Source organism: Salvelinus sp. IW2-2015, unplaced genomic scaffold, assembly GCF_002910315.2.
Source record: "Salvelinus sp. IW2-2015 unplaced genomic scaffold, ASM291031v2 Un_scaffold16335, whole genome shotgun sequence".
NCBI classification, from domain to species: domain Eukaryota; kingdom Metazoa; phylum Chordata; class Actinopteri; order Salmoniformes; family Salmonidae; genus Salvelinus; species Salvelinus sp. IW2-2015.
Window position 1 is genome coordinate 183609 of NW_019957540.1, and position 25080 is coordinate 208688.

The following is a 25080-nucleotide window of genomic DNA, read 5'->3' on the forward strand; positions in this document are numbered from 1 at the left end:
CTCTGGCCACAGCGAAGCCAAACTGTGAACAGGGTTAATCCAATTAAAACGCATTTTGCTCACTCTGGTCATCTAGCATTTGGAAAGGCGATGCCGATTCGAAATTTCTCGCGCATAGGCGGCAGAGGGTCCCTGGTTCGAGCCCAGGTTGGGGCGAGGAGAGGGACGGAAGCTATACTGTTACATTTACGCAGGGGCGCAATCAGGACAGCAGAGTGAAGGTGTGTGTAATAATTTACTAAATGCTATGTCAGATATAATGCATGGTGAAGTTAGGATGCCTCATATTTTATGGAACAATGCACAAAGTGGTGGAGTGACTTTTTCACTTTCCTTCAACCCCCCCTTCCAAGACGCAATGCATATGCTACATCATAAGTTAAGTTTTAGCTCATATATCTATCTTTCATTGACAGTCCACGCCCAAAGCACACCACCCACAAATACCCAACTTTTGAAAATTGGCACCAAGCCCTGCATATGACTTAAAAACTTGTGTATAATTCTGGAAATATTATCTCTGAAATATGTCCACCTACACGATCACAATGACATATAGTATTACATACAAACATATGTTTACTTACAATATCCTCTGTGTCAGCCTACACGGTTTTGTCCAATTTCTTGGAAGTTCAGTCACAGGCCTACTCTCCCAATACAAATTAGGTTATGTAGCCTAAATGTCCAACATTGGACAATAAGATAATCGAAACATGTGATGAACAAGAGAAACTATGCTATGTAGTCTCTCTCTCCCTCTATCAGTCTAATATCTTTATCATTTCCCTCTTCTTTACAGGACAGTCACTGAGGCAAGGCGCCGGGCGGCTGCATCACGACCTGATGGCTGTATCCAAAGACATAATCAACCCTCCCTTATCATCCCTGGCGGGCAGCTCTCATCTCTCCCAGCCGAAAAAGACCTCTGAAGTATGGATTTGTTCTGCTGATTCTCCAACCATCATCCCCCACCACTGCACACGCAGCACTGGCGCCACTATGGTTGAAGTAGATGGGAAGTTTCTCTGACTTTCGACGCCCCCTGCTCAATTTTTTTGTCACTTTTCCAAATCCGACATCAATACAAGTTAGTGTCATTTCCTAAAGGAGCTGTGATTATTTGTTGGCCCACGTTTGTTGAACGGCTGTAAATTGACTTAGCCAACTCGAACACTTTTATTTCTCTTGGTGCATTTGCATTTTTCCCATCATCCCCAAAACGTCCCCTTAAGCTCAGGTGAGCGTGCAGACGCATCTTGGTGACAACGAAGTTACTTACTGTGTCCGTATGGTCCTCAGTCGAGTTCCATGCTCTTCGCCCCAACTCTGACTACTGTGGCCGCCCTCGCCCTTTGCCGCCAGACCCCACTCGTCCTCGGACCACTCTCGTGCCATGCTCCGCCAGGCTGCGTTGCTCCTCCTGCACTGCTTTGCCTCCTTGACGCTGGGCCAGTACGACCTGTGCAAGTCCCTGGTGAGCACGGACGATGGTGCAGTGTGGGAGCAGTATGCATGCCAGCCCAAGGCCCAGTCCATGAAGGACTACATGCGGGTGAAGGTGGACCCGCCGGGCATCACCTGCGGCAACCCGCCCGAGAGATTCTGCACTCTGGTAAGTTGAAAAGGTGGAGTGGTTGGTTAATTGTAATGCACTGAAATTGATGTTGGAAGTTGCTGCAGTGAGGGTGATGAATTAAAGAATTAGTTGAATTGACAGGCCTGAACTATAGTCCAGGGAACATCCAGGCAAGGGGTAACCTATCGCAATGCCTATTTGCAATCAACACTATTTCAGTGTGACTTTGGGAAAGCCTAATTTGTTTGCGGACTTAAATAACACAGTAAGAGGCGATATGCAGAGTTTTTTTCTCTATAAAGGAAATGTGAGAACAACAGAAGCACAGTTGGATAAAAAAAACATACCATTGGGCTTAGTCAGGTCAGAACCTCCTGATGCAGTGTGAATTCGAGCAGGCTTGAGCGGGCCTTGGCCAAGTTTGGCGGGCTCCAAAAGCCATGACATCAGTGAAATTACTTGGCCATGGGCTCGAGCTCACTGAGAGCGGTGCGGAGGTGTTGTTTACATTCACATTGTGTTGGCAGACTGTCAACCGGCTTGATTGCGTTTTCGGGAGGACTTCAAATTTCGCCTGCTAAACAGCATCAAGACGAGAGAGAGGGTGGAGGACCTTTCGTTTCAAGGGCACTCGCAGGGCGAGAGTGGAGAACTGCGGGAAAATACTAGGCATTAGAATGCAAGGCTCAACGTTGTAGTTCGCACTTTAATAGGTTGTTGAGTGGAATTAAACTCTAGAAGTAGGAAGTTTGGATAGTTTGAAACTTTTTAGAATAGGCTACCTCTGTGGGCCATTTTAAGCTACAGCATACTGCTTACTTTTAATTGTCACAACTTGACACAATCTGAGTGTCTACTTAATGTGTTTGGCGCAGGATCCCTATCACTTGGCTGGACAATCCTTGTAACAGCTACCCAGTCAATGAGTCAGTGAGGTAATCAGATGAGGGAGGACTTACAACCAAGGACAGAGATACAGAACTCTAATAGAGTAGAAGTGATTTACTCATTATCCACTGATGTCTCAGAACCACACTTTCACAAACACACACTGTGTATTGTACACTCTTAGAAAAGGTGCTAAGTAGTACCATATAGGGTTCTTTGTGTTGTCCCTATAGGGGGACCCTTTTTGGTGCTGGGTAGAACCTTTTGCAGACGGTTCTAGGCTTTTTCAAACAACCATCTGTATAAGGGTTCTGCTTAGAATCCTCTATGAAGGTTCTACCAAGAACCATTTTATCATCTGAAGGTTCTTCCTAGAACCGTCTATGCAGGGATCTACCGAGAACCCCTTTGGAACCCTTTTTTCTAAGAGTGTATGGCTACCATAATCCTGAATTTTACAGACACACAGACACACCTCCTCATTGAGACTAATAACAGGACTCAAGGATCATTTGATAACGTGAAGCAGAGTGGATATGCTCCTTCCTCAGATACCTAATGGTTAATGATTTGTTTAATGTAGAAGTAGCAGAAACTGCTGACGGCCTGAGAAAGCCCTCTCCAGTGACTGCTCCTCAGAGAGAGAGAGAGAGAGAGAGAGAGAGAGAGAGAGAGAGAGAGAGAGAGAGAGAGAGAGATGCTGAGGCGTCCTGTGTGTGTGTGAGAGAGAGAGAGATGCTGAGGCCTCCTGCTGTCTCTTATACACATCTAGATGTGTATAAGAGACAGGAGAGAGAGAGAGAGAGAGAGAGAGAGAGAGAGAGAGAGAGAGAGAGAGAGAGAGAGGCTGAGGCGTCCTGTGTGTGTGAGAGAGATGCTGAGGCGTCCTGTGTGTGTGTGAGAGAGAGAGAGATGCTGAGGCGTCCTGTGTGTGTGTGAGAGAGAGAGAGATGCTGAGGCGTCCTGTGTGTGTGAGAGAGAGAGAGAGATGCTGAGGCGTCCTGTGTGTGTGAGAGAGAGAGAGAGATGCTGAGGCGTCCTGTGTGTGAGAGAGAGAGAGAGAGGCTGAGGCGTCCTGTGTGTGTGAGAGAGAGAGAGAGAGGCTGAGGCGTCCTGTGTGTGTGTGTGAGAGAGAGAGAGGCTGAGGCGTCCTGTGTGAGAGAGAGAGAGAGGCTGAGGCGTCCTGTGTGTGAGAGAGAGAGAGAAATGCTGGGGCCTCCTGTATTGACGTTTGCCCTCTAATGGCATGGCCCGGACCTGCAGCTAGAAACTTTAACAATTATGTTTCTGAGCGATGAAATATTGATGCTCTCCTTAATGGGCTTCTTCCTTACAAGGAGCTCCGGACGCTAGCCGCCATGGTATGTTCCGTTCCAGATCCCAGTCTTAGGCTCCCTCTAATGTTCCATAGGGGAGAGAGATATGCTGGGTGGTACCTGGGACAGCAGATTAGTCTTAGTCATCAGTTTCTATACCAGCTGGGATCTATAGGCTTGAGTAGAGCAGACTGGTCCCTTCCTCTTAGATAGTGATGCACTGATATGACATTTTTGGCCGATACCGATATCCAATATTTTCCTTGCCAAAAAAAGATACCGATAACCAATATTAAATTTTTTTGCAGCCTTTTAAGCATTCTAGAACAGTTAAATAGTTAACACACACACGGACACAGCGGTCTAACAGGCTGACCACACCGCTTGCGTCGCGTGCGTGAGCGTTGCAAAATAAATGTAGAAATCTATGTTATTCAATTATTGCAACCACACTGCTTGTGCGCGCCAACGGGCGTCTGCGTTGCCACGGGCTAAAATAGAAATCAGTTCTGCCTCTCCCATCTCCTCATTGGTTTATAGAAGCAGGTACCCATGTGCCATCTCCTCATTGGTTATACCAACGTGGGTGACTGAAAGACGAACGAGGTCAGTGGCGGTAATGCACCTAATTTATGAAAGTTGCCAATCGCAATATAAAGTCAAGAGAAGAAAAAGCATGGAAGGAAGAGAGATGACTAGAAACGATTCGGTTGACCGTTTTATGTGTAGATTAATTGGCGGAGTAGAGGACCTTGTGCATTTCAGGTAAAATAACAACTCAATGTTTATATCCCAGGACAAATTAGCTAGCAACAGCAAGTTAGCTAACTAGGACAAATTAGCTAGCAAGCTAACTAGCTAAATTGCCATAAATGTTTAATGCTTTTCGACCTGTCCCCAAATTAATAGAATTGGTTCAGAGCTTGTTTTGATATTTTAACCTGCGTGTCGTGATCGCGTTTGGTGTGGGGGGACAAAATATATTTATGCACGATGGCGCCCGCCCGCAGCCGGATTGGGTTCCGTGTAAGGCATTGCATCTCAGTACAAGAGGCGTCACTTCAGTCCCTGGTTCGAATCCAGGCTGTATCACATCCGGCCGTGATTGGGAGTCCCATAGGGTGGTGCACAATTGGCGCAGCGTTGTCCAGGTTTGGCCGAGTTAGGACTTCATTGCAAATAAGAATTTGTTCTTAATAACTGACTTGGCGAGTTAAATAAAGGTTAAACACACACACCACACTGACCAAAAAGTTATTTTGTTGGCATTTACGTATGTGCCCATTACCAGTCAAACATAATCAAAGCCTATTTCTTTCACTTACTTGCTGTGCTGTTTCGTTGTTCATTTGTTCAGTCGTTTCATTCTCAACCAGGATTTCTATGGAACGCCGTTTGGGTCTTTGTATGTCAAAAAAGATACACGTGTCAAATAAGCTTGTTGACCAATCAGGACCTGAATATGACTGCACGTCACATAATAATTTAACGCGTTCATAAATGTTTTACATAGTTATTACACATTGATTACACTCACTCGTATTTCATATGTCACAACGATTCATTGATACGCATGCTATGATGCTGGTAAAGTTGTCTCGCACACCTACAGTGCTGGTCATAAAAAAAGCTAGCTAGCTCATGGATGCAAACAGTGTTCTTCCCCAAAAACATAGCAAAACGACAATCTTTTTCAGTAGCTATAATTACCTAGCTAACTATATAGCTAGGTGTCTTCATCTAAAATAACCCTAATGTATAAGACAGTTCTTATTTGATTAATGGTGGTCGGACCCATCTATGTGAAGCTAGCCACAATAAGGATTAGCCACAATAGTGGACTTTGTGGTTAGCCTTCAAAATAAAAGTATGTCATTGACAGTGATGCAAATGAATACAAATAGTAGAATTATACCATCATTTCATAGATCATGCTAAACGAGATTGTAATGTTATATAAAATCAACAAAAGACAATAATTTGTTAATTTGACAAAAATCTGTTGAAATCACACTGGATGTATTATACTTAAGAATTGCATTTGGGGCATACTTATTTCACTGTACAGCCTTACCTATGGATTGTGGATCAATGACATGGGGTAGCAGTCTACTCAGTGACACCCAGAGAACATTAGCATCGTAGCTCTTATTKCGGGACTCTGAAACAACTGTGAAATGTCAACCTATGTGTATTGAACACTATTCCAGAGGAAAAACAATACTGTGTGGATGTTTTGGAGTCTGATAACTCTGAGGAGGACATTGGGTAAAAATATATTGGGTATTGAGTAGACTGATACCCCATTTCATTGATCCCCAATCATTAGGTAAAGCTGTACAGTGCAATATGAATGTCAACACACAATAGGCTGACTGGGGAGGGGATTTCACACAGTCACAGTTCCGCGATAAGAGCTACAATGCTAATATTTGCGTAAACTCTTCATCGTTATGTTCTTTGGGTGTCACCGAGTAGACGGATACCCCATTTCATTGCTTCACATTCCAACCTTGTTTAACATTATTTAGTCTAAATATATGGCATGATTCCACCAATTGTAACCCTCTGCATCAATTTCAAAGAGGTACTTTTATTTTGAAGGCGAACCGTACATTCCACTATTGTGCCTAATCCTTAATATGGCTAGCTTCACAACACAACCCGGTCTGGTCTCACTAGCCAGATGAAGCTAGCTGGCTGCTTTGGGCAACAGGGTTAAGTAGCTGGCTGGCTATTTATTTTCATGAACTGAAGTTCAATTTCAATAGGCGAACAACAAGTGGCTACCAAGCTAATACCTACGCACAAGGATTCCTAAATCATTAATAAGAATAGTTTAAATGACTGTAGTTTCAACTGGTCATTGTTTTCAGCCTGGTTTTATTGGCGCTATCTAAGTACCAAGCTAAAGCTAGCTAGCTACCCCAGAAGTTGCGGTTGAACAAATAATGCTTTATTACCAACGCGGTATTGTAAACCCATTGTTCGTGTTTGCTTGTTTGCTGACTTTTTTTGTACAGCTTTGACAGTGCTACTGATAGTAGTGGTGGCGCTTGGCTTGCACGTGCAAATTCAGAACACACAACATTATATAATAGAACTGTGTTATTTGACGTGTCAAATTAAAAGCTTATTTAATTCGTCAAATAATGTTATTGTCAAATAGTGTTATTTGACGTGTATCTTTTTTGACACGCAAAGACCCAAACGGCGTTCCATAGTATGTCATGAAGATAATAGCAGTAACGCCATTACTGTGTACTCCGGTAGGGCAACATCTGAACAATAGCGCACTTGGTAACGTTATTGTGTACTGGTGCTCGACCAGTTGAGAAAGCCAACATCACCCACGACAGGGAACGGTTGATTGTCAAGGACAATGAATTCCATTATCTTGGCGTTAATAGATTTTGCCTTTGAGTTGTCTCGCTGAAATTTTATTTATCTTTCAATTGACTGCTCGACTTGTTGACTGCTCGATCCACACAGCAGAAATTGTGGGCAAGGTTAGGGATGCACTTGGAAGATACCGACATGGTGCTGAAGTATATGAATGGACATATGGACATTAGTCAGATCCCAATACTGTTTTCTATTACATTATGCAATAGTGGGACAGATGTAACTTAAATACCTACAGTAAATACACATGTGTGCATGTGTATGTGTATGTGTGGGTGTTGTATGCATGTGTGTGTTTTATGTGTGTATGTGCGTGCGCTTTTTCACTAATGTATGTCCCCACTGTAACTTAGTTATTTTTCACCTGAATACACTGTTGCCCCAAAACGAAGGCCGTGAAATTCAGCGGATGCTAGTTTGGTGTTTGGTTTGGTGTTGAGGCACAGATTTCCCTGCCTTCGTTTAGTCCTGTTCCTCCTCTCCTCTGGGATACACTGTTATATTCATCTCCTGTTCATGGGGAGTGGAGCTAGCTATAGGTAGTGTCCTTCTCTGCCAACTGGGGCAGTATGGTATCTCCTTTAAAATGGCGGCCCTCTTTCTTTTGAGGACGATGCTACTGTACTGTAGCGAGCTCTCTATACATGGTAGTTGTACTGTTTTGGTGGTGTGTAACCCCTGGGGATGGTGTGTGTGTGTGTTGCAGGGAGGGAGAGAGAGAGAGAGAGAGGGAGATAATGATGAGGGAGAGGTGGAGAAGATCACATCTTAGCTAAGCAGAAAGATGAAATCAGACCAGCACTGTCCGCGCACATACACACACACAAACACAGACAACAAGCCTGCGTTAGTGTACAGTACGTCTTTCATGTGGCTTGGTTTGAACCAAAACCTTCAATCAAGTCCCTTTAGGTAAAGTACCCCCATGAAAATTGATTCCTCGCCATGTATGAGTGTGTGTAGTGACAGATGAGGGATGAACGGAGTGTGAGTGTGTACAGTATGTTCATGTGTGAAAGAAGGGAAAAAACCCTTCCTCTTCCACAACAGATTTTGCCTGTTTTAGAAGGTAGAAATCAGCCAGCTCTAAAAATAGACGAGGGAGAGGGAGAGAAGCTTAGCGGAAGAGGAGCATGCTTGAAAGGAGAGGAAGATGGCAGCTGGTAGTGTGGTGGAGTAGAGAATAGCAGAGAGGAAGAGGTGAAGCTAGAGGTTTTACTCTCGCCAAAATCTGTCAAAAATAAGCCCAATGCGTTTCTATGGACCTAAGCTTGTTCCCTGCCTACCTGCCTTTGGGACAACGACTCCCATTGTTATGGCGGAGACATGAGTGTCTCGTCATTATATACAGATCTATGAGAACAGTCAGTAGATCACTGCTATCCCATTCTGGGCCCAGGGCCATGCCACCTCCCCCTGCTAAAGCCAGGCTAACCCAGCCGTTGCCCTTTCCCTGGCTACCTCTGCCCAGGGTAACATACAGGGCCACCCAAACCCAGCAGGCCTTGTGTTAGGTCTGTGTTATACTATCCTGATTATCCTAGTCCTGGAAAACCAGCCAGTAGTGTTGGTGAGGTTGCCTACCCCGCCTTCAGAGAGTTATAGATACTCGCGCTGTTTATCCACGCTTCATTGGTCTGTTTCACTTGACGGCCCTCCGATCTGCTTTTGTTAGATGGCCCTCCAACCTGCAAGCTTTTTTACTGTTGTATCTGTGTTCCCTTTCTTGTAATGTCACTTATTGCCCACTTTACTATCATCCTGGGCTTATAGATCGAGACCTGCTGTGGATATGGGTACGGCCCGGCGCGAGATTTACACCCTCTCCCCCAGATTTTCAAGGGCCAGCGAGAGCTCACCGGACGCCGCCGTAACCGCAACTGTTTCCAGGGCTTGGGCCCCTCTCTCGGGGCGAACACATTCCACGGCGCCCTGTCCTTCACAAAGAAAAGAGAACTCTCCCTGGGATTCCCGCCAGCTTCTCTGGGAAAGGGTAGCGTTACCGCACTGGACTACTCGCAGCGTCCGTCTCCGCCACTCCGGATTCGGGGATCTGAACCTGACTATCTTTTGAGGACATCGACCCTCCCTTCCGAACGGCGTTCGCTCAGAGAGCATACATCTATTAGGACCGACTGACCCATGTTCGACTGCTGTTCACATGGAACCCTTCTCCACTTCGGCCTTCAAAGTTCTTGTTTGAATATTTATCAATTTTCAGGGCTAGTTGATTCGCCAGGTGAGTTGTTACACACTCCTTAGCGGATTCTGACTTCCATGGCCACCGTCCTGCTGTCTATCTCAACCAACACCTTTTCTGGGGTCTGATGAGTGTCGGCATCAGGCTCCTTTACCCGGCGTTCGGTTCATCCCGCCACGCCAGTTTTGCTTACCAAATGTGGCCCACTAGGCAACTCGCATTCCACGCCCGGCTACAAAGCAGCCGGCTTAGAATCGGCTTCCTATTTCGCAACAAAGCCTCCTTCACTCATGCTGCCAAACATGCCCTTGTAACACTGACTATTCTACCGATCCATGACCTCGGGGATGTCATTTACAAAATAGCCTCCAACACTCTACTCAGACTACATCCAGTTTGCTATCACAGTGCCATCCGTTTTGTCACCAAAGCCCCATATACTACCCACCCCTGCGACCTGTATGCTCTGGTTGGCTTGCCCTCACCACATATTCGTCGCCAAACCCACTGGCTCCAGGTCATCTATAAGTCTTTGCTAGGTAAAGCCCTGCCTTATCTCAGCTCACTGGTCACCATAGCAACACCCACCCATAGCACACGCTCCAGCAGGTATATTTCACTGGTCATCCCCAAAGCCAACACTTACTTTGGCTGCCTTTCCTTCCAGTTCTCTGCTGCCAATGATTGGAACGAATTGCAAAAATCACAGAAGCTGGGGTCTTATTTCCCCCTCTCTAACTTTAAGCATCAGCTGTCAGAGCAGCTCACCGATCACTGTACCTGTACACAGCCCATCTGTAATTAGCACACCCAACTACCTCATCCCCATATTGTTATTTATCCTCTTGCTCAGTTGCACCCCAGTATCTCTACTTGCACCTCATCTGCACATCTATCACTCCAGTGTTAATGCTAAATTGTAATTATTTCGCCTCTGTGGCCTATTTATTGCCTTACCTCCCTACTCTTCTACATTTGCATACACTGTACATAGATTTTTCTATTGTGTTATTGATTGTACGTTTGTTTGTGTGTAACTCTGTGTAGTTGTTTTTGTCGCACTGCTTTGCTTTATCTTGGCCAGGTCGCAGTTGTAAATGAGAACTTGTCTCAACTGGCCTACCTGGTTAAATAAAGGTGTAATAATAAAAAATAAAAAAAAGTTTGAGAATAGGTTGAGATCGTTTCGGCCCCAAGACCTCTAATCATTCGCTTTACCAGATAAAACTGCGAGACTTTGAGCGGCAGTTATCCTGAGGGAAACTTCGGAGGGAACTAGGTACCAGATGGTTCGATTTGTCTTACGCCCCTACCCTATATCCTGAAGTGCAAATCGGATGACCGATTTGCACTTCAGGATCGCTACGGACCTCCACCAGAGTTTCCTCTGGCTTCGCCCTGCCCAGGCATAGTTCACCATATTTCGGGTGCTATCGCATGCGCTCACGCTCCACCTCCCGACAGAGCGGGCGAGACGGCCCCACAGGGCAGGGATCCCACCTCRGCTGGCGTGCACTGTTCCTCACTTTCATTGCGCCACGTGGTGTGTTTGGAGAAAACCTTCTGACTTGCATGTGCGTTAGACTCCACACCAAAACCTGCCCACAGGTGCGCCATGCGGCCTTGCTTAACGGGGAAAGGGGGGATGGAGCTGGTCGAGCGCAACCCAGGCGACATGAAGATGCGGGAAACCGGGCTGGGGCTGAAGCCACCCCCCTTGTCATGAACCCTGCTCCGAGGGAAGGGAGAGGCGGGGGGCGTGAGTCCCCTACCCTACCCAGCCCACAGCAGAGTTTTGTTTTTGGAGCACAGCCCCGCGCCCGCGGCTGGCAACCCATTAATGATCACCTATGGGAACCTTGTTACGACTTTCACTTCCTCTTGATAGTCAAGTTTGATCGTCTTCTCGACGCTCCGCCAGTGCCGTGACCGACCTCAGCGGGGCCGATCCAAGGACCTCACTAAACCATCCAATCGGTAGTAGCGACGGGCGGTGTGTACAAAGGGCAGGGACTTAATCATCGCGAAGTGACCAACTATTCACCAAGCTCTTGATTAGATGAATCAGATGTGTTAGTCTTGGGCTGGAAAAAAAAGTCTGCACACCAAGGGTCTGCATAGATACATTTTTAGATCATGGCAGATAAAGATGGAGCTGAACTGGGAACATAGAACAACTAGCTTTTAACAAAGTTGCATAAACTACACAGAAATAAAAGATTGAGGACCTTTGTCAGGTGCGCCATGACAGGGGGGGTAGGAGTTCAACATAAGCAACAAAGGAATGATTCAATCATCAACAACAAATGAATAGTGCTAAAAGAGCCAACCCATTGGGCACGAAGTGGTTGAATAAAAGTTGTTTCAACTACATTTGTCAACGTATTGTGACGTGGAATCTATGTGGAAAATACATTGGATTTGCAAAAAGGGTGAAATTTCAACCACAGGATTATGTCATCATAGACAAATATTGTGTAACATATGTTGAATTTTTACCTTTGAAACAATGTCAGATTTTCAACATTTATATCCACTATCAGAAAAAAACAATAGGCAGTGCAGCACCGCCTACTGGAAAGTTAATCTAGAGCTATCCCTTTGGTCTCACATCCAAGATTTTAACCAAACCCTAGTTTTGATATTCGTCACTGACTGCTACCAATGTGCTATCATGAGAATGATTATTGAGAGATCTCCACCTAATTACTAAATAGATTCACTGTTGCTATCAAAGTCATTCCAAAGGTTAGGTTTAACAGAGGAAATGAAATGTAAACAAAAATGTGTAAAGTGTTGGTCCTATGTTTCATGAGCTGAAACAAAAGATCCCTGACATTTTCCATATGCACAAAAAGCAAATAAGCTTTTTCCTCAAAGTTTGTGCACAAAGTTGTTAGTGAACAGTTCTCCTTTGCCAAGATAATCCATCCACCTGACAGATGTGGTATATCAAGAAGCCCAACCATGGCCCAACCATGGCTGCAACCCTGCGCAGTGATGTGAAATCCATAGATTATGGCCTAATTAATGTATTTCAATTGACAGATTTCCTTTTTATGAAATATACATCTGTAAAATCTTTGAAATTGTTGAATGTTGCGTTTTATATTTTTGTTCAGTATAGTTATATCATCAATGATGCTATTTAGGCCTATAAACAATAGGGTCTGAAATTATTGACACCCGTGATAAAGATGAGCAAAAAGTACTGTGTGAAATAAATCATTCAAATACTAAACTATACTCTATGCTCAAAAAACTTTGGAAATTATATAAAAAAAAGTTTTTTTTTCTCCTCAAAAAAGTAGGCGTCAAAATTATTGACACCCCTGTTTTCAATACCTTTCTATACCTCACCTTGCGAGGGTAACGGCACTGACCCTTTTTCTCAAATGTTTTCAGAGTTGGAGAATTCTTAGATCATTCCTCCTTTACAGAATCCTTCCAGATCCTTGAAATAATTTGTCTGCGCTTCAATTCAAACACCTGGGTTTCAAGGTCACAGACTGAGATATGCAAAATGTAGATTTTTGTGGCCAATTAACCATTTCTTTATGGATTTGGGGGGTTTGGGGTTATTGTCTTGCAGGAAGATCCACCAAGTTTCAACCTCCTAGCAGAGGCAACCTGGTTTTTAGCTAAAATGTCCTGGTACGGGGTAGTTCATGATACTGTTAACCTTAACAAGAGCCCAAGGACCACTGGAAGCAAAATAGGCCCATAACATCAAAGGTCCACCACCATATTTTACAGTAGATATGGGGTTCTTTTTTGCTCATGCATTCTCATTTCGATGCCAAACCCAAAACTGGTGTGAGTGCCCAAAGAGCGATTTGATTTGGTTCGATTATATGAAAATAGAGCACTTTGGTGTCGAAATGAGAATGTATACGCAGAAAAGAACCAAATACCTACTGTAAAATATGGTGGTGGATCTTTTCATAGTTTATAATTCTATTTATTTTAGGTGCAATGTTTCATATCTGCGTGCATACGAGAGTGTGTGTTTGTGTACATGCATGCTGAGACTGTTTAGTTACACATGGTTTGTTGGTGGAATGATATCAATAAAGCCTTAGGTGGTTCAAATTGGGACTAAGGAGGATCTGTTACTGGGCTCAGACAGCCTGAGGTGAAGAACTCACACCACCTCTAAGCCTCCCAATGATACCACTTCACCTCTCTGCCTCTTGGATCCTTGGATGGAGTACAATATTGGGAACATAGCCTAGGGTTCGTAAGTTAAGATTTCCTGTCTTTAGCCATGGGATACTTATAGCAAAAAGATAGCAGGATATCCTGTGTCCCTTGAAATATGTCCCCAAAGCTGCTAAAGTTGGTTGAGTATTATTTTATTAGTACTTAGGCTGAGTTTCATAAATGGAACATAAGCTAAGTGTTACATTTTCATACAGCTATGGTAGCCATAGGCTCAATCTCCCCCTAGTTTTTGAGCGTCCCTCAAACAGAGCAACTAGTGGTAAGGAGAGATAAGTAACCCTGGGGATTGGGACATCACTGTCTCATTTGCACACAGCAGAAGCCGCCAAAGGATAGCCTACCACACAATGCAGACCTGGCTGCTGGTAATCTGGGCACACTGTCCTGTGGTGGAGCAGCAGCCAGATGACCCGGCCCTCATCACCCCTCTCCTCTCTCGTCACCTCTCCTCTCTTCCAGTACTGGGATTTGTCTCCTATTTTTTGGCCTGCTTTTCACATCTGCATGCATTACAGTACCAGTCAAAAGTTTGGACACCTACTCATTCAAGCGTACAGTACCAGTCAAAAGTTTGGACACCTACTCATTAAATTCTTTATTTTTACTATTTTCTACATTGTAGAAAAATAGTAAAGACATCAAAACTGTGAAGTAACACATGGAATCATGTAGTAACCAAAAAAAGTGTTAAACAAATCTAAATATATTTTAGATTCTTCAAAGTAGCCACCCTTTGCCTTGATGACAGCTTTGCACACTCTTGGCATTCTCTCAACCAGCTTCACCTGGAATGCTTTTCCAACAGTCTTGAAAGAGTTTATTGGTCAAATAGCCCTTAAACAGCCTGGAGGTGTGTTGGGTCATTGACCTGTTGAAAACAAATGATAGTCCCACTAAGCGCAAACCAGATGGGATGGTGTATCGCTACAGAATGCTGTGGTAGCCATGCTGGTTAAGTGTGCCTTGAATAAAATAAAATAAAAATCTGACAGTGTCACCAGCAAAGCACCCCCACACCATTACACCTCCTCCTTCATGCTTCACGGTGGGAACTACACATGCGGAGATCTTTCGTTCAACTACTCTGCGTCTCACAAAGACATGGCGGGTGGAACCATAAATCTCAAATTTGGTCTCATCAGACCACATTTCCACCAGTCTAATGTCCATTGCTCGTGTTTCTTGGCCCAAGCAAGTCTCTTCTTATTATTGGTGTCCTTTAGTAGTGGTTTCTTTACAGTAATTCGACCCCAAAGGCCTGATTCACGCAGTCTCCTTTGAACAGTTGATGTTGAGATGTGTCTGTTACTTGAACTCTGTGAAGCCATTATTTGGGCTGGAATTTCTGAGGCTGGTAACTGTAATGAATTTATCCTCTGCAGTAGAGCTAATTCTGGGTCTTCCTTTCCTGTGGCGGTCCTCATGAGAGCCAATTTCGGCATAGCGACTGCACTTGAAGAAACTTTCAAAGTTCTTGAAATTTTCCGGATTGACGGGCCTTCATGTCTTAAAGTAATGATGGACTGTTGTTTCTCTTTGCTTATTTGAGCTGTTCTTGCCATAATATGGACTTGGTCTTTTACCAAATAGGGCTATCTTCTGTATACCATCCCTAACTTGTCACAACACAACTGATTGGCTCAAACGCATTAAGAAGGAAAGAATTTCCGCAAATTAACTTTTTAACAAGGCACAACTGTTAATTGAAATGCATTCCAGCGGACTACCTCATGAAGCTGGTTGAGAGAATGCCAAGAGTGTGCAAAGCTGTCATCAGGGCAAAGGGTGATTTAGATTTTTTAAACACTTTTTTGGGTTACTACATGATTCCATATGTGCTATTTCATAGTTTTGATGTCTTCACTATAATTCTACAATGTAGAAAATAGTAACATATAAAGAAAAACCCTTGAATGAGTAGGTGTGTCCAAACCTTTGATTGGTACTATATAGACGAATGCATGTACAGATGCATACATGCAGATTCAGGCATTCATATGCACGCACACACACACCAGCCTTTCCTATGTCACTGGGACTCCTCAGGGAAACTGAGCCTGTAATTAACCGTGGCAAAAGAGGGTTAGCAAAATATCGCAGACACACACTCTCTGTCTCACACATCAGCACACCCACACGCAATACTCACACCGATACCCACACGCTCGCACGCACATACACATTTCATCACTCATCCTACTATGTCACACTACTAGTCCCACTATCGCTCACACTCACCAGCATAACAACTGACAACAAGTAACACCAATAACAGACACACACATTTTTATGTACAGGACAATCACATTCCCCAACAGGGCAAGGGAGACAGTCCTCTAGTGACCTAAACTCTCATCTCTGAACAAAACAACATAATGCAAGAAAGCAATATCCCATGTCTGTCCCACTGTGTGTTTTTTTATTTTTATGGGAGGCTCATTTCATTTGATGATTGTTCTAAACACTACATTGTGTTCTTTGGCTGTCATGGACTTTATTCCCCTTGCTGGCAATACCTGGAAAGTACTACAACGAGAGAGAGAGAGAGAGCGAGAGAGTTACAAAGTTACAAAAATTGTTACAAAACATCCCTCTTGTTGGTGTAGGTAATTTGAATTTGATTGAGTCCTATTACTTTTTAGATAAACAGCCAAATTGCATTGATATTGGGAGTGATTATCTTTTAATTGAATATATGAATGTTTGGTACATAGACCTCCAGTGTTGGGATGTCTCTTAACTTGTTATAATGTTTCCTCTCTCATCAAGATGGATGTGCCCACCTACACTGAGTGTACAAACATTAGGAACATCTACTCTTTCCATGACATAGACTGATCAGGTGGATCCAGGTGAAAGCTATAATCCCTTATTGATGTCACTTGTTAAATTCACTTCAATCCGTGTAGATAAAGGGTAGGATACAGGTTAAAGAAGGGTTTTTAAGCCTTGAGACAATTGAGACATGGATTTTGTATGTGTACCATTCAGAGGGTGAAGGGGCAAGGCAAAAGATGTCAGTGCCTTTGAACGGGGTATGGTAGTACGTGCCAGTCGCACCAGTTTGAGTATGTCAAGAACTGCAATGCTGCTGGCTTTTTCACACTCAACAATTTCCTGTGTGTATCAAGACTCTAGGAGGAGAGCCGCACACTCTAGGAGCTCAGATGCAAAAATATTTATGTCCAACGTTTTGACAGACAAGCTGTCTTCGTCAGGGTATAATGACAAACACTGCGGGATGACTCATTTTATATAGTGTCAAAAGACACACAGATGTCTATAATCATGGCCGGGTGTGGCCTGATATCATTGGTTAATTCTCATTATTAAAATAGCATACCAAAAACATAACATATCAAGAATGTTCCACCAGCCAACTTGACACAACTGTGAGTCAACATGGGCCAGCATCCCTGTGGAACGCTTTTAACACCTTGTAAAGTCCATGACCCAAATAATTGAGGCTGTTCTAAGGGCAAAAGGTGGTGCAACTCAATATTAAGGTGTTCCTAATGTTTTGTACACTCAGTGTATATTAGTCTGCTACATAAATTTTCCAAATTACTAATCAAAATGTCTCTGCGTATCATACTTAGGTTTTAGTCTTTTTAGGCCATGATGACTGAGTGTTGGTATCCAAATCTAGGTCCCTCAGGTGTAGGGATCGAGGGCTTAAGCAAGCGTCTGTTCCAATTGGGACATGTCCTATCGAATCATAAAACACTGTATACTTTTTAGACCATGGTTATTGAGTGTTCCGAGTCAGACATATGTACCTAAGGAATGAGCAAGCTTCTGTTCTGATTGGGACGAGTCCCGCCCAAAACAAGAACCCACTTATCACCATGGCCCACTGCGTGTAGACACGGCGACAGAGTTCCATCGCGCTGGTCATCACGGTGACAGGATCCCAGCTAGGATAATTGCTGGAGGGACTTAGTGATGCCGGCCACCTGCCGTAGCAGTTGGCCAGGATCTCTGTGTGTGTGTGCATGTGTGTACACACTGCTGGCAGAAGGTAGCTATGTGGGCCAGAGAAGAGGAGAGAGTAGCAGGATAAGGAGAGAGGGGGTAAGGAAAGAGGGTATGGGAGGGGGAGGGTTTAAACAAATACCGACACACACTCACAACCCTCCCATACAAAATGAAATACATCCCGTCCCTGATTATCTGAGAGACAGAGAGGACAGACAATCAGGTCATGTGCAGCTTTCAGTGAATCATTTAGCGCATCACAGCTCAGTCCCTCATACTCAACACACGCACCACATCCAGATGTACAGCGGCGTCTGACATTTTTGTCACCCTTGACAAAGATGAGCAAAAAATAATATAAAATAAATCATGTAAATACTGCGCTGTATTGTATTTTTGGTGGGAAATTATATTATTTTATACTAATGCAATTGCTCAGAGAAAGCGATTTTGTTTAATTAGTAATATTTTTTTCTCAAAGATTGGGGTCAAAATTGACACCCCTTTTTTCAATACCTTTCAATACCTCACCTTGCATGTGAGCCTTTTTCATGATATTGGAGAACACATTAGGAGGGATCTAAAGCTTTGTTCACACTGCAGGTCTTAATGCTCAAATCAGTTTTGTTTTTCAAATCTGTTTTTGAATGCTGACTGTCCAAACAGCAAGTTACAAGTGACCAAATCAGAGTTATTTGATGACATGGCTATGCTAGTTAGTAACAACGGGTGTGAGTGGTGTAGGTTGATTGGTGGTGGTTCTTGTGTTTCCCATCACTCAGAAGCTAAGGTGACAACAATGCCTGCCATGGACGTTTCCCAGTTACTTTAAATGTTCAAAATCATAGTGTTAGAACACTTTTAAAGCCTCAAAGGATATGATGATCCAACTATATAAAAACACCAGTCAACTAGCTAGCTGTTTAGCTTACTAGAACATTCACTCATTTATTTGTGAACAATTTGTCACGTTCGTCATAGTGATGAGACCAAGGCGCAGCGTGGTATGCGTACATTCTCTTTAATTAAATGAATGAACACTTAACAAAGTAACAAAACGAACGTGGAAGCTATATAACACGAGTGCTGACAGGCAGCTATACATAGACATAGAATAAGAACCCACAAACTACCCAAGGAATATGGCTACCTAAATATGGTCCCCAATCAGAGACAACGATAAACAGCTACCTCTGATTGAGACCAATCTAGGCAACCATAGACAACCTAGACTTACAAAAACCCCTAGACAATACAAAAACTAAACAAACCACCCTCGTCACACCCTGACCTAACCAAAATAATAAAGAAAACAAAGATAACTAAGGTCAGGGCGTGACACAATTAGCAAAATAGTTAGCTACTACGTGTCCTTGTCAAACTGTCAACACTAGCTATGCCAAATAACAGTCTAAAAACCACCTGAGGAAAAATAAATCAGATTTGACCGTTCAGACACAAGTAGCATCTTTCCAGATCCTTGACATCCTTGACAAAATCAACATTTTGCAATGGCCATCTCAGTCTCCGGAACACTATTGAATACCTGTGGTTGAATTGAAGTGGGCAGTCCATAAGCATTGATATCAAGGATCTGGAAAAATGCTGTATGGAGGAATGGTCTAAGATCCCTCCCAATGTGTTCTTGTATAACATAAAACATTTTAGAAAAATGTTCTGTGCCGTTCAGTGTTGGGGGCTAACGTGTTATGTAATCGGATTACTTTTATGAGTAAGGGAGTAAAGAAATGCGTAATTTTTTCAAATTGCGTAATATTATTACAGATTTAGGCAAACAACTTGTGCATTACTTTCAGAATCATATCTTTACTGAGCACGTGTTTCCATAATCCAATTTGTTTCCTCATTTAGTTTTCGAGCGAGCAGAGAAAGGCTGTTTGGAGAAATGTCATGACAGCTGCTGTCCATAGAAATGTATAGAGTGCGCTGTCCATAGAAATGTATAGAGGGTGCACCTCTGATCTTTGCCATTGATCGCTTCTGTGGTAACAAAGGGCTTTCCCGTCTAGTGGCAAGTGTGCCCTTGATAAATCTCCAGGGGTCCGTGTACGTGTGGTCTATAACCAGAACTGGCGGCTCGATAGAAAGATGTTGAATGAAAAGATAGGAAACCTGTACAGATGTTTGGCTTACTTTATATATGACGAATTAAGCAACCCTTATGATAGTGTAACAGATGTTAATCGTACTCTCCTTGCGTTGTGTTTTGTCCAAATAAATCACCCCAGCCAGTGGTCCCAGTTGAACATTATTATCTGTTGTTAAATAGGAAACAGCACGTTAGTTGTGTAGGGCTTAATGATGTTGATGGCAGTCAATGGTAAAATCTGTAGCATGGAAACAACTGTGTTAGCAGTGAGCTTATGTGACCATTACATCGGTGCAGGCTAGCTAACAGTTATATACACTTATATACAGAAATCATATACCAAAGCACATCCCAGAAAGCCCCTCAATCCCTAACAGGTACCATATACCCACACATGTATAAATCAGCAATGTACAGCAAACTTGTACACATTGTAAAATAGTATTCAGAACGTGACCTACCCCTTGCATCACATTTTCATACTGGGGAGACCTGATGTTCGCGATCTCGCCCTATCTGCAAGCGGGGCGAATAACAACACGCTTTATTGTCATCGGAATTGAACCAACCAATAAGAATGCTTGAACATTAAATACACCTTTCTTTAGAGGCAAGTGGAAACATAATCAACCCTGTTACAATAGCACAGCACAGGAAAACAGCGCTACATATGAAAGGAGAAAATACTTATCAAGCCTGACAGTCATAAAGGTAACGCAAAGTAACATAAATAGTATTATAAACTGGGTGGTTCTAGCCTTGAATGCTGATTGGCTGACAGCTGTGGTATATCAGACCATATACCACGGGTATGACCATTTCATTTTTACTGCTCTAATTACGTTGGTAACCAGTTTATAATAGCAATAAGGCACCTCGGGGGTTTGTAGTATACGGACAATATACCACGGCTAAGGGCTGTGTCAAAGCACTTAACAGGTGACATCAATAAGGGATCGTAGCTTTCACCTGGTTTCACCTGGTCAGTCTATGTCATGGAAAGTGCAGGTGCCCTTAATGGTTAGTACACTTAGGTATGTACTTGTTAAACAATATATCTTTCTCTGAGTAATTGTATTAGTATAAAATAATATAATTTTCTAAATGTTTTTGGCATGCAATATAGCTTAGTATTTGTATTATTTATTTTATACAGTCTTTTTTGCTCACCTTTATCAAGGGTGCCAAGTAACCCCACTGTACATGCAAAACACCCAATCCACAAACACTATAATATATTGGCGTCATTCTTTATACAGACCTTCCGTCACTCCGTCCTACGTATTGCTATACAGTACCGGTATGTCAATCACATTTATTTATTAGTATACAGAAACCCAGCCTAAAACCCCAAACAGCAAGCAATGCAGATGTAGAAGCACGGTGGTTAAGAAAAACTCCCCATAAAGGCAGGAACCTCGGAAGAAACCTAGAGGTCATCTTCTGGCTGTGCCAGGTGAAGATTAGAAGAGTACATGGCAATTAAGACCAGATTGTTCTTCAAGATGTTCAAACGTTTATAGATGACCAGCAGGGTCAAATAATAATCACAGTGTTTGTAGAGGGTGCAACAGGTCAGTACCGCAGAGTAAATGTCAGTTGGCTTTTCATAGCCGAGCATTCAGAGGTTGAGACAGCAGGTGTGGTAGAGTGAGAGAGTCCAAAACAGCAGGTCTGGGACAAGGTAGCACATCCGGTGAACAGGTCAGGATTGCGTAGCCGCAGGCAGAACAGTTGAAACTGGAGCAGGAGCACGACCAGGTGGACTGGGGACAGTCAGGAGTCATCAGGCCAGGTAGTACTGAGGCATGGTTCTAGGGCTCAGGTACTCCAGGCGGGAGAGAGAATTAGAGGGAGCATACTTAAATTCACACAGGACACCAGATAAGACAGGAGAATTACACCAGATATAACAGACTGACCCTAGCCCCCCGGCACATAGACTTTTGAAGCGTAGATACTGGAGGCTGAGACGGGGGGGTCGGGGGACACTGTGGCCCTGTCCGACAATACCCCCGGACGGGGCCAACCGGACAGGGCAAACCAGGAAGGATATAACCCCACTCACTGCCAAAGCACAGCCCCCACACCAATAGAGGGATATCAACAGACCACCAACTTACTACCCTAAGACAATGCTGAGTATAGCCTATGAAGATCTCCTCCACCGCACGAGCCCGAGGGGGTGCACAACGGGACAGGAAGATCACGTCAGTGACTCAACCCTCCTAGGGATGGCATGGAAGAGCACTAGTAAGCCAGTGACCCAGCCCCGTAATAGGGTCAGAGGCATAGCATCCCAGTGGAGAGAGGGGATCCAGGCAGAGACAACAAGGGCGGTTTGTCGCTCCAGTGCCTTGTCCTTCACATTCACACCCCTGGGACAGACTACACTCAATCATAGGACCTACTGAAGAGATGGATAGCCAGACCATTCCATAAAATTTGAGCTCTATAGGAGAAAGTCCTGCCTCCAGCTGTTTGCTTAGAAATTCTAGAGACAATAAAGAGGCCTGCGTCTTGTGACCATAGTGGACATGTAGGTATGTACGGCAGGACCAAATCGGAGAGATAGGTAGGAGCAAGCCCATGTAATGCTTTGTAGGTTAGCAGTAAAACCTTGAAATCAACCCTAGCCTTAACAGGAAGCAGAGGCTAACACTGGAGTAATATGATCAAACTGTTGGGTTCTAGTCAATATTCTAGCAGCCGTGTTTAGCACTAACTGAAGTTTATTTAGTGCTTTATCCGGCTAGATGGAGAGTAGAGGATTGCGGTAGTCTAATCTAGAAGTGTCAAAAGCATGAATTCGTTTTTCGGCATCATTTTTGACAAAAAGTTTAGGATTTTTGCAATGTTATGAAGATGGAAAAAAGTTGTCCTTGAAATATTCTTGATATGTTCGTCAAAAGAGAAATCCGGGTCGACAGTAACCTACATGTCCTTGTGCATCTGGGACAGTGTCTGTACAGTGTAATAATTTTCAATAGGATTTGTAGGTCAATGGTCGTTTCCTTACGTCATGTCACTAATCCTCATTGTGTCTGAAGCAGGAGTGAAGGTTGGACAAATATTTGTACCTTTTTTTGGCCCAGGACCAGATTCTGGTAACTTTGTGAAAATGCCCAGGTTTTCCACAAATCCTGGTTGGAGGATTCAGGATTTCCTGCTTATTCCCTGCTGATTCTAGGAATCTTCCAACTGGGATTTCTGGAAATCCTGGAAAGGTAGTAATAGTTACAGAGAGGAAACAAGCATGCCACCTCTCCCCAGTGAGAGTGGGAGGTTCTCATCTAATGTTGTTGTTGGGAGAGAAGACCCAGTCGTTTCACTATTAAGTCATAGCCACCCACACTGCAATATCTTCTATAGCAGGGCTGTTCAATTCCGAGCTTCAAAATCTGTAGTACTGCTGGCGTTTCATTCTTCCCCTCTTAACAGGGATTGATGACCTGAACACAGCAGGGTAGTGTGCAGTACGGCACACCGAAGCGAAACATTTTACAATTGAATATATTCAGTTGTAAAACTGACTAGGTATCCCCCTTTCCTTTTCCTTTCTTCTGAGAAGTTTCTCTTACCCTAGCACCACTAGATTTTGCATATGCTTGTTTTTTTCTCTTATCTCAATGTCATCATAAATCAGATGATTTATAAACTCCTCCTGCACAGAACTGTAAACTTTATTTTGTTATTAGTGTGGGTTTGACTGACTGGTTAGTTTTTTTGTACAGGCACAGTTCACCGACTCGATTAAGCATGAAATCATTTACTTTTCACTTTTCTATTTTAATATGAAATGTTTCGGTTTAAGTTTTAGGATGAATGCCAGTAGCATGAAAGTAGGTACAGGAATTTCTTCTTTTGCATCATACAGTCCAGGATTTTGCATTTTTTGTGATATTTGTGATCGAAAATGCTTGATTTTGCTGCGTAAGTTCAGACATTTTGCATGACAATATGTTGGTTAAGAGGGGTTCAGGGTAACGGGACCATGTGACTGTCTGCCAGTAGGTGATTTTGTCAAATCTCTTGTGAAAATTAGCTCACGAGGGTAAAGGATTGTTGATGTGAGGCTCGATTGAACCATATTATGCAGTAAATGTCCAGTGATTGGTTGAAATTGCAAGCCCTCTATGTACTGTGGTGATGATAATATAGTGATGATTTGACAGTTTTATGCGGAAATAGTTGTGATTGGTCAAATTTGCGGGGAATTGTTGATTTTGCTAAAGAGAATTGTGATTGCAGAATCCTGGATGGACTGATGATAGACTATATTTCATTTCACCTAAGACTTGAGAATCATTTAGTGCATCCATTTACTGTTTGTCCACTGACTCGTTTGTGTTATTTTGACTCTGCAGGAGAACCCGTACCTGTGCAGTGACGAGTGTGACGCCTCCAACCCGGACCTGGCCCACCCTCCTCAGCTGATGCAGGACCGCGAGCACACCGGCCGCATCACCTACTGGCAGACAGTCACATGGGCCCGTTATCCAGAACCCCTCTTGGCCAACATCTCCCTAGCCTGGAACAAGAGCCTGGAGCTGACGGACGACATCGCCATTACCTTTGAGTACGGCCGCCCCACAATAATGGTGCTGGACAAGTCCATGGACCACGGCCGCACCTGGCAGCCCTACCAGTTCTACGCTGACGATTGTCTCGAGTCCTTTAACATGGCACCAAAGCGTGTCCCCGACCTATCGCCTGCAAATATTACCCTTGTCATCTGCACTGAGCAGTTCTCACGCTGGGTGGGATCGAAGAATGATAAGAACGTAAAGTTCGAGGTTCGGGAGCGTTTCGCAGTGTTCGCCGGGCCGAGGTTGCTCAACATGGACAGCTTGTACACCCGTATGGAGAGCATGAAGGGCCTGAAGGAATTCTTTACCTTCACTAACCTCAGGCTGAGGCTGCTCAGGCCGGCTCTGGGGGGAACCTACATGCAGAGGGACAACCTGCTCAAGTACTTTTACGCTATCTCCAACATCGAGGTGCCCGCAAGGTAAGATTGTGTTACTATTAAAATGCTATAGAGAACAGCGTCACGCTCAGTACGGCGGAGACTTTCAAACAGAGTGAAACGGGGACGCACGACCTGAACTTGTCCATTTTCTGATGCAAATGTTCTGCTACGTTCTACTACGGTTTGCTCTCCGCTGAGCACGACTAAGGCGTTTTATAGAGAGATATGTTGGCTGCTGGGGTAAATGAGTTTACTTCAAGGTTCATACACTGAAAATAGGTCAAACCCCTGAAACACATGTTAGTTTTTTTGGTTTTGAACTCTACTCTTATTGTTAGTTTAAAAAGCTATAATTAAATCACTGTTACATTCATACACACTTTCACACTCCCCAACATACATAACCAC

General features: G+C 43.7%; 1 protein-coding gene across 1 annotated transcript; it reads left to right on the forward strand.

The window, feature by feature from the left end:
- The first annotated feature begins 1297 nt into the window (after positions 1-1297).
- Positions 1298-24800, forward strand: LOC112080483 (netrin-G2-like). The gene is made up of 2 exons (XM_024146265.2): positions 1298-1615; positions 24068-24800. Exons 1-2 carry the CDS (start codon positions 1397-1399, stop codon positions 24713-24715), a joined length of 867 nt encoding a protein of 288 aa, XP_024002033.1. The 5' UTR covers positions 1298-1396; the 3' UTR covers positions 24716-24800.
- The last annotated feature ends 280 nt before the right edge of the window (positions 24801-25080 follow it).